The sequence below is a fragment of the Herpailurus yagouaroundi genome, unplaced genomic scaffold, assembly GCF_014898765.1.
Source record: "Herpailurus yagouaroundi ecotype Mexico unplaced genomic scaffold, PumYag 142, whole genome shotgun sequence".
NCBI lineage: Eukaryota > Metazoa > Chordata > Mammalia > Carnivora > Felidae > Herpailurus > Herpailurus yagouaroundi.
The window spans coordinates 11,665,993-11,678,685 of record NW_024412397.1 but is presented as its reverse complement, the minus strand read 5'-3'; the positions used below and the strand labels follow the sequence as shown (position 1 = coordinate 11,678,685).

At 42.4% G+C, this 12,693-nt stretch overlaps 1 protein-coding gene across 6 annotated transcripts in view; it reads left to right on the top strand.

The window, feature by feature from the left end:
* CDH7 (cadherin 7) overlaps positions 1 to 12,693 on the top strand; it is a 123,013-nt gene that overhangs the window by 42,135 nt on the left and 68,185 nt on the right. Inside the window, exon 1 of one of the 6 annotated variants that reach the window (XM_040478608.1) lies at positions 2,941 to 3,726. The exons of the other annotated variants lie outside the window; for them this stretch is intronic. Coding sequence (XP_040334542.1) covers positions 3,643 to 3,726 — 84 coding nt within the window. The 5' untranslated portion in view covers positions 2,941 to 3,642. Of the gene's footprint in view, positions 1 to 2,940; positions 3,727 to 12,693 lie in introns of those variants that run through there. 6 annotated transcript variants of the gene reach the window in all.

Below are 12,693 nucleotides of genomic sequence, written 5' to 3'. Positions count from 1 at the left end.
TTAAAATTATAATAGCCAGGTTTCTTTTTTGTGTTGAAGTAAAGGATTATGATACATATTACGGTCATTGGGGTCATACCATTGGAGAAACCGAATGCTAAGCTGGACATCAGAGTGTAAAGTTGTAGGGAACCTTCCGGTAACCACGAGCCAGAGAACAGTGCCATGAGTGTGGTGTTGTCAGGTGCATGTGGCAGCCAGGTGACGCTATGTGCTAGAGATGGCAGCAAAGGGGAGGACAGGTGAGAGTCTGCACGTTTTTCATAAAAGTGAATTTCTTTGTTGTTGTCATGTATAAGAACTAATGCAATCCAACTTGGGGCCGTAATAGGTGAAGCAGTGACGAACGGACAGAATTGGCGAACCATTGAGGTGGAATATGGGAAATCGACAAGTAAGGGTGGGGCGAGGACTTGGATGCCTCAGACACAGAACCTGGAAAATTGGGTAGCTGTAAATTCCTGTTTTGACTTACTCATCGCCGGGTTTTTCACCTAGGGGAGGGCAAGAATCCAAGATCTTCTAGGCCATTTGTCTCTTATGGGGGGAGATGGGTAGGTGCCAGTGCAGGATAGATAAGAACGCGTAGAGTAGAGACTTTGTTGTTGGGAAGATCTCCATCAAATCTGGGACATTGTCGTGTCAGCTTGAGTAAAGCATTTAATTCTGTTAAATCCCAGTTTCCTCCTGTGTAGAACCAGGCCGATCACGCCCACCGCAGACGGCTGGTAAGTGAATTAAAGGCCCCTTTACCACAGTGTCTGGCACGTAATTACACTCAATAAATATTAGTTCTCACTATCAGCTATTTGAATAAGAGAGCTATGAAACAATATGTGGAGCAGGGCGGCTAAGAGGACTGAAAATATAAAGCAAAGAAACGTAAGGTTACAGGAGGGAATCGAGAAGTTATGTTCTTTAACGGGAGTCATAGCATTTTGAGTTAGACTTGGATGAAGCCTGCAGGAAAAAACTTCTGTCGTAACTCCGTGGTCAAATAGGTCCCTTTCACATAGTATCACAGTCCAGAATTAGCTGGCCGTAGTGGTCGCTGTTTTATATTGGGTGTGACAACACACATCCGTTTCATGATGGGATTCTTTATTTACTTCAATCACACGGAGTATAAAAGGAGGGCGATTCAGTTGGCTGCCCCTTCCCCTCGGTCTCCTCCTCCTCCTCCCTCTTCTTCTCCTTTTGGGGTCCACCGCAAAGGAGGTTTTAATTAATAGGAGCAGCAGAGAAAACAAGGGCGGGGGGATAGCCACCCACAAAGATGCCCTCCAGGAAGGTTTCTCTGTATTAATGTCTCTCACTAGCAGGCTTCTACCAGGAAATCATTATCGTCACAGTACAGCTTTGTACTCTTTCAGACTGAAATATAATAATACATCTGGACCATGTGTCTGTAATATGACAGGATGAAGTACGGGGAAAATGTATAACATTGTAAATCTCAGGGAAAGAAAGAGCAAATGGGTTTTTTTTAGTGTGTATATATTTTAAGTGATACTAATTGAATTTGTGCATATCAGACAAATGATAAATACCATGACTCTTCCCTTTTCAACAGATGTACTCGTCCAAATGGTTGTGTTTAGGTAGCATGTTACTTTCCCATACCCTTTAAAGATACCTTGTGCATGTTGTTGACACAGATCTTTAAATGAAAAACTAATTCTCTTGAATTATTTTAACCAAATTGCAAGCTGTTATACGTACATAGGACGAATTCTCCCAAGTGCCCGGAAATAAATGTCTTAATGTCTTTTTTTTTTTTCCCCACGAGCCATTACAAAACAGACATTTTGAAATTACAGAAAAGAATCTTATAACATAAATCTATGGGATTTTCTGAGGATACAGTAGTCTGAGCGTGTCCTAAAACACTCCCAACTTTCCCAAGGTGGCATAACTACGCAATTCTTACATGTGATCTTGTAGATTCGTTTAAGCTAAGGTATTCTCATACACCTAAAACTTAGGTCTCAATGTCTTGTGCGGTCCCCAGAGTAGACAGCATATGTTAGGAATCTGGATGGATGCCTGTGGGTCACTCGTGTTTACTTAGAGGTGATATATAGAGTTTTAGGAACGAAAGGGGAGCTTTGAAGACCTCCTAGTTCAATCCATTTTGTAGATGAATGAACTGAAGTTCCAAGAAGGTACCAGTTTAGCGTTGTCCGACGTTAGGGCAGTAACCCGTGGCTCTAGTCGCAGGTTCCCTGATTCTCGTCCTGTGGCGTGGTGCTCCACGCAGACGTGAATCGGTTTCAATAGGCTTCTGATTCACTTTCCCGATTGTGATTGTGCTGCCAAAGAGCTTCTTTTATTCCTTTTCAATCCCAGGCCTGTGAAATAATGGATAGCAGAGTAGAGCTCCAAAATTTAATACCCTTTTTAGGAGAAGGGATAAAGAGTCATAAATGTGGCTGTTAAGAAAGTACTCAGATAACTGACTGCATTTTGAAAATTAGAACGTCTTCGGTTTCAAAGCTAAACGGAACTGCAAAACTCATTTTAGGCAAGGTAATTACTCATCTTCCTTTGCTGCACTTTAGCGGGGAGGAGGGAGGACTCAGCCACCTGTGTGTGTGTGTGTGCGCGCGCGCGTGTGTGCGCATGTGTGTGCGTGCGCACATGCATGCCTGTGTGGGACTGGTGGAGTCCTGCTGGTAATACCAGAACAACCTGTAAGCAAAGACAGATAGCTGCGAGCGGTGTCTCCTGGGAAAACCCATGAGGCCTTTCCAGAGTCTGCGACGTAAAGAGCTATTTGAAGATGTCTTGCTCTTGTGTCAACGGGTTATTGACTTGGCTTTATTGCTGCCTGTCCTTCCACTGCACTCTTCCTCCCTTTTTCTCTTTCCTCGTCTTCCAGCTTTACAAATGTTGTCACATTGGCTTGTGGGAACTTTTATCCTTCGGGCCTTAAACACTTCCTGGAGATGATCAGCGGTAGGGAGCTGGGGTGTCGCGGCACTGTGGTTGTGGTGGGCCCAAGAGGGCTCCGAAGGAACGTTGTTTTCCTCCTTTATTTCTGAGGGATCTCTTGCTTTAGAGGCAAAAACATGGCTTGGCTCTTCTTAGGGCACCCGAGCTGGAGAAAGGCCCTCTTATTTCTTAAACCCGCTATATTTTAGATGAGGCAATTACATATCCCAGGGAGAGTCCTGTCATGTGAAACCAGTGTATTTTTTCATTTTAGGAAGCTTTTGTGTTCATTGAAATTTTGCCAGGGATTTTTTTTTTTTTTGAGGTATGATTTTAAAATCTGCCACCCTTTCAGCAAATTATTGGCTAAGCTCCACGGACATGCTTCTTTTCTTTTTTTTTCTTTTTTTAATCTACTTAATAAACCTCTTTTTTTCCCCTCTTTCAACACGATATCATCAGTAAAATGGACAAGCATTTTCCTCAGCTTGTATATTTCTTTCTTCCTTTTAGGCCAACGATTCTTACATTGGGTGTATAATAGTATGACCTGGAGAGCTTCTAAAAATAATTAAAAAATAAATAAAAATAAAAGTCCGGGCCCATGGACGCGTATTCTGCTTGAACTCTTCTGTAGTACGTCTGGGCATCATACCGCTCGCGTGAACAGAAGTCACTCGCCCTGGGTGTGGAGAACAAGCGTGTTGTATGAGGAGAAACACACGCGGACTTAGCTCTGGGCTCACTGAATTAAGGACATTCTGCTTCCTCCTCTGCTCAGATAAAAACACAGTGAGTCCTCCTCTCTCTGGTGACCGGTTCATGCACAGTATGAAGTTTCTAGAAATCAAAGCCGCTGGGAGCCCCGGGGGGAAAAATAAGAGTATATCGGGTGTAGACTGAAAGAAACAAGGAGCGCTCTGTCCAGGGCTGTGTCTTTCATGTATGTGGCTGCCCCGCGGCTTCTTCAGCTGCTGCTGCTTCTGATCTGCAAGTGCACACCTCTCAACAGGTTACGGAAATGCGCTTCTCACTCTCCTGTGCATTGTAGGAGACTGTGTGGGACGCATGAGGACAGATGTCTGCAGGGAGCCGAGCCCCGCCACTCATTAGTTACTGAGTTAGTCTCCTGCAGGTCAGGTCACGGGAAATGGCCTCGGAGACCCAGATTTGCCTCGAGGGTAGTTATTGGAGGGCGTTCTTGGAATTAACACTTGGAGGGGGGGGGTGGGAGGGTTGGACAATGCAGTTGCAACCTACAACTTGGCTGACCTTTGGGGGGCGGTGGAGCTGGAAAGTTTCTTCACGGGGTTCCTGAAGTAGGAGAGAAGGAGGCGCGTTAAAGCCCCCCATCACTAGTGTGGATGTGGGATGCCCCCAAGACTGAAGGATTCCCTCTGACGAGGTGGCTCTTTTTGCCAATTTTGCAACTTGTCAACTTTGTAAACGTCTCAAGAGTGGCGATTTTGGGGGCAAGACCTAGTTGAGAAAGGTCAGTCGGCGACACTTCCCGTGTTCACTGATTCGGGAAAGGAGTGGACTCAAGAGGCTGCCGTGACATCCCTTAGAGGCCACCCCTGCCCCACTAACATCCCTTTGCATCGTGTAATCCATTCAGAGCACAGTTCCTAGGGAAACGTGTTACACCTCTTTTCTTGGAGGAGTCTATAAGAAGGTTAGTAGGATGAGGTACAGCCTATGTTGTTGCAGCTGATTTTCAAGTTAACACTGACACCCTTTTCCCCTGCCCCAGTCTGGGGTCTTGCACTTCCCCTTCCCATCAAAATGGGGCAAGGGAGTCTCAAGAGACACCCGATGTCCAGAGGCGATGCTTGCTCTTTCCCCCTGTGTGAGAGAAGCCCACCTCTTCCTGGTGAGCGAGGCCAGTTGCACCTACAGGGATGTTGTTCCCGTGGTAGTGGGAGTTCAGAGACAAGGAGAGAGCATGTTCTAGGAAGTGGAAGGCACACAGTCCTCAGGTGGGGCGGGAGAAGTGAGGGATCACATGGCCGGGTCCACTCGACCCCTTTATTTTCTGGTCCTGTCTATTCTCCCTGCCCCAGGAAGCTCTATGGCATTAGATGGGGGCATTTTTCTCCCGGAGAGAGAGAGTTTTCATAAAGCAAGTGGCGATGGGCTGAGGACGCGAGGATTCCAGGACCTCCAGCAGTTGAGGAAGTGTTTCTGCCCATAGGGTGAAAGTGGGGTGCGGGAGGGGTGCCACACCACAGATGCCTAGACGGATAACCTCTGAGGTTTAATTGAGATCATAAGTATTTTCTTTCTACTATTACTTTCTTCGTTTGCTTTATATTTCCAGCCTTTTAATAATAAACAATGGTAGTTGAAACTATTAACTTTTCTGAGCCGACATGGACTTTTTATTTAGGAAAAATACAGTAGACCACCAGAGGCTCCATGGATGCCATTACGAACAGTTCTTGCCCCACCTGGAGTGTTCCCCTTGCCTTTCTGACTCGAACCAATGTAAACGTGTAAAATATAAGCAGGACATTTTGTTATTCTTAGTTTATCTTTCTGGCCCCAGAGGGATGCATGCCGGAAACCTAAGACAATTTCTGCATCTTGAAAAGAAGTCTCACAGGGTATTGGATGAGGACATAAGTATATACTGTGTACTTTTCCCTTGTAACTTTGGTAGAGAAGGGATAGATCCCTGTTGAGTAAAATGCATAATCAAATCAAGACAGAAAATTTTATTCAATCATCTTATATAGAATAAGTTATACATACAAACTAATTGAAAGTACTGAACTATTTTAAGCCATGACATTATTGGTCTAAAGAGGCTGCTATGTGAGTGGTGATATTTATTCGACCAAAAGTTTTCTATCTGGGATGCTGGTTGAAAATCCATATTTTCAGTGGTTTCAACTCAAAGACATTCTGATTCGGTAGATTAATACAGAGCCCAGAAATTGGCATTTTAAACCAACATCTCAGGTAATGCCGATGCAGGAAAGCTACATACTGAACTTCAATAAATAATAACTTCAGCATCCAAACGGTAGGTTAAGATCAGTGAACATTCTGTAGCCTTTTAAAAACAGTTATTTAACCAGATGTTTACAGGATATTGGTTGTAATATATTTACCCTATAAAGACTCTTTCCGCGTATCACATGCCAAAACTACCCTCTATTATAAATTAATGGATCCTGTGTATTACTGTGTGACTATTCCTAAAAAGAAATTTATTCCATCATTAGTCAAGTGCCTTTCTGGAAATCAAGCTCTGCCCTTCATCGTCAGACTATTTCTTAGTAGTCGTCATCTTGTCTCAACTTAAATATCATTTCTTTAAAGAACACTTCCCTGAACCTCTGAACTCCGTTTGATTTTCCTGCCACATGATTTCTTGGCATTCTGTGGGTGCTTTTTCAATGCAGAAATGTGATTGTTTGTTCGACCTGGTCCCATGCCTGCTGCATTGACAGCCTTTCTCTCCGTGAGCTCATGAAAACAGGCCACTGTTGGCTCTACACTCTGGGCTCCCCTGTGCCATCTCGTCTTCATTCAGACACACGCACACACCTGGCCCATAGGAGATACCCGGGACTCATTTGTAATACATGTTTAATATAGGTGGAGTTTCTAGAGGAAGACAGAAACAGACTGGATTCGGTCTCTGTTTTTCCAGGACAATTCAGCTTAGGCACGAGGACCATGTCGATTGTATCCCTTTAGTTCGTGCGTAACAGCTGAAATGCTACTTCTCACGCGGTACGCGGTGCTTTTAGTAACAGCTAAAGGGATACTTGTGACTTTATAAAGATGCCAGAAAAGAGTCACTAGACGAACATTAAATACTCAGAATATTTGAAAACAAGTGTACCAAATAGATATCACAAATTACAAGTAATGTACATTCTTACTGTGGGTATAAAGTTTAACCATCGGCCCTCCTTACTAAGGTCTTACTAATAAGTGTATGTTGAATGACTACTTACTGGCTGTTCTCTTCTTGGACTAGCTCCTTTCCTCTGTCCACCCTCCTATGCTCATGTTATCTCTGAAATTCTGTTTCTCTGGATCTTTCTCCACATACTGGCCTCCATCAGGTTACATTGGACCTATACTATGCTTGTGTCAGAGTTGATAACGATAGTGTGGAGTATTCTCTTTTTAGATTACACGAGTGTCAAAGCTTTCTTCCCCAAATGGAGACTCCAGAATTATATTTCTATTAACTGTTATTGTTTTCATACTTTTGAAGGCACAAGGCAATACCCCTCAGAGGACTTCAGGAAATACTTGGCAAACACGTGCCGTTGCCCGCCGCAGCTTGTACACGAATGCCTTCTCCAAGATGCCATGTGCAAAACATCTGTGCAAGTCTTCAGGCTGGCCTCCGGCAATTGCCCTGTCCCTCCCTGGGGGCTAGCATCCTCGGGTTTTGCTCATGTGAGGACAGGAAGAGAGTTTTGGACTGATGGTTTATTGCCTAGAAGCATTCAAAAGAGCTTTCACATAGGTGTTATCCACTGACCCGGTGCTTCTCAACTGATCCGGAGGGAAGGGCCAAGTTTTTGTTATTTGCAAGCTTAGTGTTTTTTGAAGAACACAGAACATGCTCTGTTGTAACCCCCTAATAATTTTGTAACTGTATTAAAAATGAATTATTTAGATATAAAACTCAGCCCTCATTTTTCCGTTACTGTTGGGCTCAGCAGACATTAGATTGCTCTGTAAAACAACCCTGGAAATTGCTAAGCTCTTCTACTCATTTTCTGTACTTGCCTCGACTTGGACAGATGGCACCCAGTCCTTGGACCCCGGGTGGAGTAGCACTGCTTTAGCTTCCTGTGACATTTTCTGCTCAACCAGCCCCATTTAAAAAGCAAGATTGAAAATTATCCTCTTGAGCAAAAAGCTTAACGTTTCCAGGGGTTTGCTTTTTATCTGCTTCTGGTTGACTACTTGGAGTTTAGAACTCAGTGAGTAAAGTACTACGGGGGAGCCCCGAAGCAAAGAACATGATGTGCTCACAATTACATTGGACGAGGAGCCGTTTTGATCAGGAGGAGTTTTGATCAGTAACAATTTGACTCAAGGCAGATTTCCTAAGTTGTTTGAAAGTTCTGGATGTGGCCTGGAGACAGCAATCAGAGAGAGGATGAGATGAACGCCGTGGAGATCTCTTTAGGGAGGCGCATGTAGCTGTGTGGGATAGAAAACACTTTTCTGAGTTGTTATCGTTGGGTCCCTGATGAAAAAGATGCAGCCCTTAATGTGAAGTTCTCAGTAACCACGCCCTAGGCGTAAATGTAGAACCTTTGCAAAGAAAAGGAAGATTCCACCCCCCCCCCAGCCTTAGGGGATGCAGCTAGTTCTATTGTACCCATTCTGTGTGGATTTGCAGATAGGGAGAGAAAGTTACATTTTACAGAATACTTCCAAGTGCATTACTTCATTTTATCCTCATTTCAACGTGCAAGGCCAACTGTACCTTTATGGATGCTGGTCTATAACAGATGAATAAACTGTGATTTGGGAGTGATCAAGGGATCACATAAGGGGCAGAGTGGAGATTCAGTGGCCATACTTCTGCTCCTTTGCAATGGACACCTAACAGTTGTCCCTTTCAGCTACTAAGTAAGTGAACTAAGACCCTAGGAATGTTCATTGCCACTGAATTAGTGTGAACTTTTTCCAAGGGGAAAAAGAAAATCTGCATAGGTCTTCCTTTTTACTTCTTGTTGGCTAAAAAAAAAAAAAAAAGATTTTTTTTGTGTGTGTGACAATTTTAACCTTCGCTAAGCACTTCCTGGATTGCATCCCTTTCCTCTATTACGCGATGTGCTGTAATTAATACCTTTACTTTATAAACCGTGCATCTTCATCAAAAGATGCTTCACAAGTAAATTGTGTTCCGATACCCTGGACCACAATGATACGTATAAATTGGAAATACTTCAACCAGAAAGAAATGGCTCATACACTTGTTTTCATTTATAATATTTCTTCAACAACTTGGTAATTACACGGTATCCAGTGGCATGTGGAAAATATCTATTAAAAAGCATAACGAGAAAAGAAAACTCGCATGGAATATGTATATTCAAGAGGCTTTATTTCCACCGGTCATTGTTTAAATCTGTCCTCTATACTTACGACTTCAACCTTGAAAAGTTTAGTGAATCATGTGAGTCCTGTCAATTTGTAATGTATTTTTAAACTTAAAAAAAAATCTGGGAATCTATCATCAGTAAACCAATGCTGGGAAGTTCACCTTAGAAATCCTTTACTAATAGTCAGTATAAATCATCCACAGATTGCGATCAACTTGCTTCTCCTCCATCATTGCTCTATTTTTGTATACAGGTGTAGTATGAACTTTTATATTGTAATAATACATTTTGCGCTTATTCAAATGTTTGTTACAAGGAACATTGACTATCAACTATAATTATTTCCATCCTCATCACACATAGGTCAGTGAGGATCACAGAGACATTTGTTGACTTTAGTTTTATTTTTTAGTGTCAAAGCTTTCATGATAAACACGATCTCTTTTCCAAATAGTTTCGTCTTCTGTCTAGATGTACAATTTTTTTTTCATGTGAAAATGTTGTCTGTTACCTTACAAAGCACAATCCTGATCAACATATTGATTTTTTTTTCCCTTCGCCTTTGCTGAATTGAGATTTATGCACCATATTAAGACTCTTCTTGGGGCGCCTGGGTGGCGCAGTCGGTTAAGCGTCCGACTTCAGCCAGGTCACGATCTCGCGGTCCATGAGTTCGAGCCCCGCGTCGGGCTCTGGGCTGATGGCTCAGAGCCTGGAGCCTGTTTCCGATTCTGTGTCTCCCTCTCTCTCTGCCCCTCCCCCGTTCATGCTCTGTCTCTCTCTGTCCCAAAAATAAATAAACATTGAAAAAAAAATTAAAAAAAAAAAAAGACTCTTCTTTAAGCAGATAGGTTGACAGTTCTACAACCAGATAGTTTGTATCAGGCCCTTTTTGATTAAATAGATATAAGAAATTTGTCGAAACTGCAGTGCATTGATCTATTTTTAGTTTTGGTCTTTATAATCTTAAATTAAAAACTAAATGGTGTATATAAAGGTTAAGGACATTAAGATTCTTCCATCCAAAGGGATCCAAAGGTCTGTAAAACCCTCTACCAGCACGTGTGTGTTTGTGTGTGTGTGTGTGTATGTGTGTTTGTGCATGTGTGTATGTACTACTGTGTAAGACTTGGGAAACAGGAATAAGAAAGTGTGTCTGGCCCTACAGGGTTCTGTCTCCTGGGGAACACAAATGTGTAAATTTGCAAGTACAAAATAATGTGCCAAATGTTACCATGGGCATACAAGATGAGGTATCTGAGCTCAATCTAGGCAGTTCAGAGGATTAGGGAGAACAGTCCAGAGATACAGGATGTTTTTGTTTAGTTTTTCTTTTTGCCTAATGCTATTAAAACTTAAAAGGATAGAAATTGAGGAAAAACAAGCACTACTCTTTTACAAAGTGGATTATGAATTGACTCCATTTAATACAATGAACTGTTTATTGAGAATGTGGATTTGGTATTTAAAAAGAACCTGGCTCTTAAGGAGTTTATAAATCAAAGGTTGGATATGAGAACAACTACACCAGATTTTCAGTATAAAGCAGAATTAAATGCATTCTGCCACAGAAATGCAAACGGCAGGCCATGGGGAAAAGATAGGAAGATTTTTAAGACTTCAGTAAAGGGGATTTTGCATTAAGCTGAGTTGGAGGTCAGTTGATGGAGGTCAGTTGGAGGCAAGATTCTGAAGGATTTGTGTTGAAAAGGATCGTGCTGCCTGCTCTGCATAGCCGGTGTGGTCCTCGTCCGACATGCCTGAAACATGGAGTGCCTTCTGAGATGTGATGCAAAAGAGAGACTAAAGAGAGCATATGGCTACATGGAGCCCCATGCTTAGAGTTTGGGGTAAATCCCTAGACCATGGAGAGCCATTAAAAGTATTTGATGAGGGGTGTGATATAATTCAATATGAATTTTAGGGAGATAATTTCTGACACACAGAAAATGGAGAGTAACTGCCGAGTTTTGTAACTAGTGAAAGAGTTTAAGATTCCAAATTAAGCTTATTGTTCTGAAGACTGAGAAGAAAGAGTTGCTCTATTGGAGGTAGTGGGTAGGTATTCTGTCAAGGGAATGATGGAACCATAATGGATTATTAAATCTATTACATTTTAGGGTGCATGTCGTGGGTGCTTTGATTTTCCGGCATGTATGGCTTATGAAGGATCCAGTACGGTGTGATATGTTCTCACATTGTTACCATACACAGTGCTGACATAATGATATAGAGAAAACTCATGATTGTACCTCCTTCTCTACTGATTCTTTTGCCTTACCATGAGGTAGACCCAGCGAAGGGGTGTGTGCTCCTCACTGTGTTTATTTGGAAAAAAAAATATTAATGTAAACATCTACTTTGGAGTCAACAAATATTTTTAAAGGGATTTAGGAATCCATGCACTAAAGGTGAGCTTTGTGTGGTGATTAATGAATCAAGGTGTTGTTGTTATTGTTTAGATGAATCACAAGATCATGTTTACAAGGGTATTTGCAAATGAAATAGACATAACATTGTGAAGTTCTACTCTGCTCAAAATATGAGGACAAATATTTGTTTTTGAGCATGGTTTTCATTTATTGTTAATTCCATTGCCATATGGTGGGACCATGGAATGCTTATCTATTTCTTTTTCTGCACAGAGGTTTTTGCTATGGAGAATAGTGCTTCTTTAGTCTGTAATAGTCATTCACAAAGATCACGTGTACCTGTGTGTGTGTGTGTGTGTGTGTGCGTGCACGCACATGCGCATGTGCGTTGCACACACATGTTTTTTACCTAAGCGTGCCATTAAGTCATTCTGCACTTACAAGTTTTTCTTTGCTGAGGCTTTGTGTGGTTTCTTTGTTTTTGTTTGTTTTTTGTCTTCGTAGTAGAGGAGAATAGTAGTTTTTCCCTAATAGCGTGGGTTTCAGTCCACCTCTTAAGATTAGCATTAGCGCACAGTGTTTCACAGAGTAAATGTCTGAATGCATCTGATAATCGGGTAGCCGTCTTAACATTTCAAAGTTGGTCATCCACTTGTAACTACAGATGCTTACACGAACCTTGCAAGGACACTCGAAGCAATTTTCTGCTTGTGAATTCTGGCAGTGATTACAAGCCTAGTGATGCTCCAGAGAGAGGGGTGTGTGTGTGTGTGTGTGTGTGTGATGGTGGTAATAATTGTGGGTGGGGCGGGGGTGTAGACATCTGATCCTCTAATGAGTAGAGAAACCAGCGATATGAATCATTTTTTCCTTTAAGTTCTTAACGCTGTCGGTTGACCATCAGCTCAGGATTTAATGTGTGGTATGTATTGAAAAGGAATGTGCCTTCTCTCCCTTACCTGGATACCACAGGAGCATCGTACCCCCATGCCATGGAAACAGCAACTAGTTGACAGGAATCAGTTAAATGAATCGTAAGGGCTGGTTCTTCTATATATGGTAGTCCCTAATGAGACCTAGAGACATGGCAAGCCTTTGATTAAAGACACGACCTGTCTATCCCCTTGAGGGTCTCTGTGGTCACTGGATCATTCTCTGTTGTTTCACACCAAGGTCAGTGGGAGCGTATAGACTCTTCTAAATCTTGGAAGCAGGGATGCAGTGAGGAGGGGATAAAAAAGTAGCCGGGAGAAGTGCGTGGAGCTGTGGGGGTCCTTGAAGTGTCAGCAGCTTAA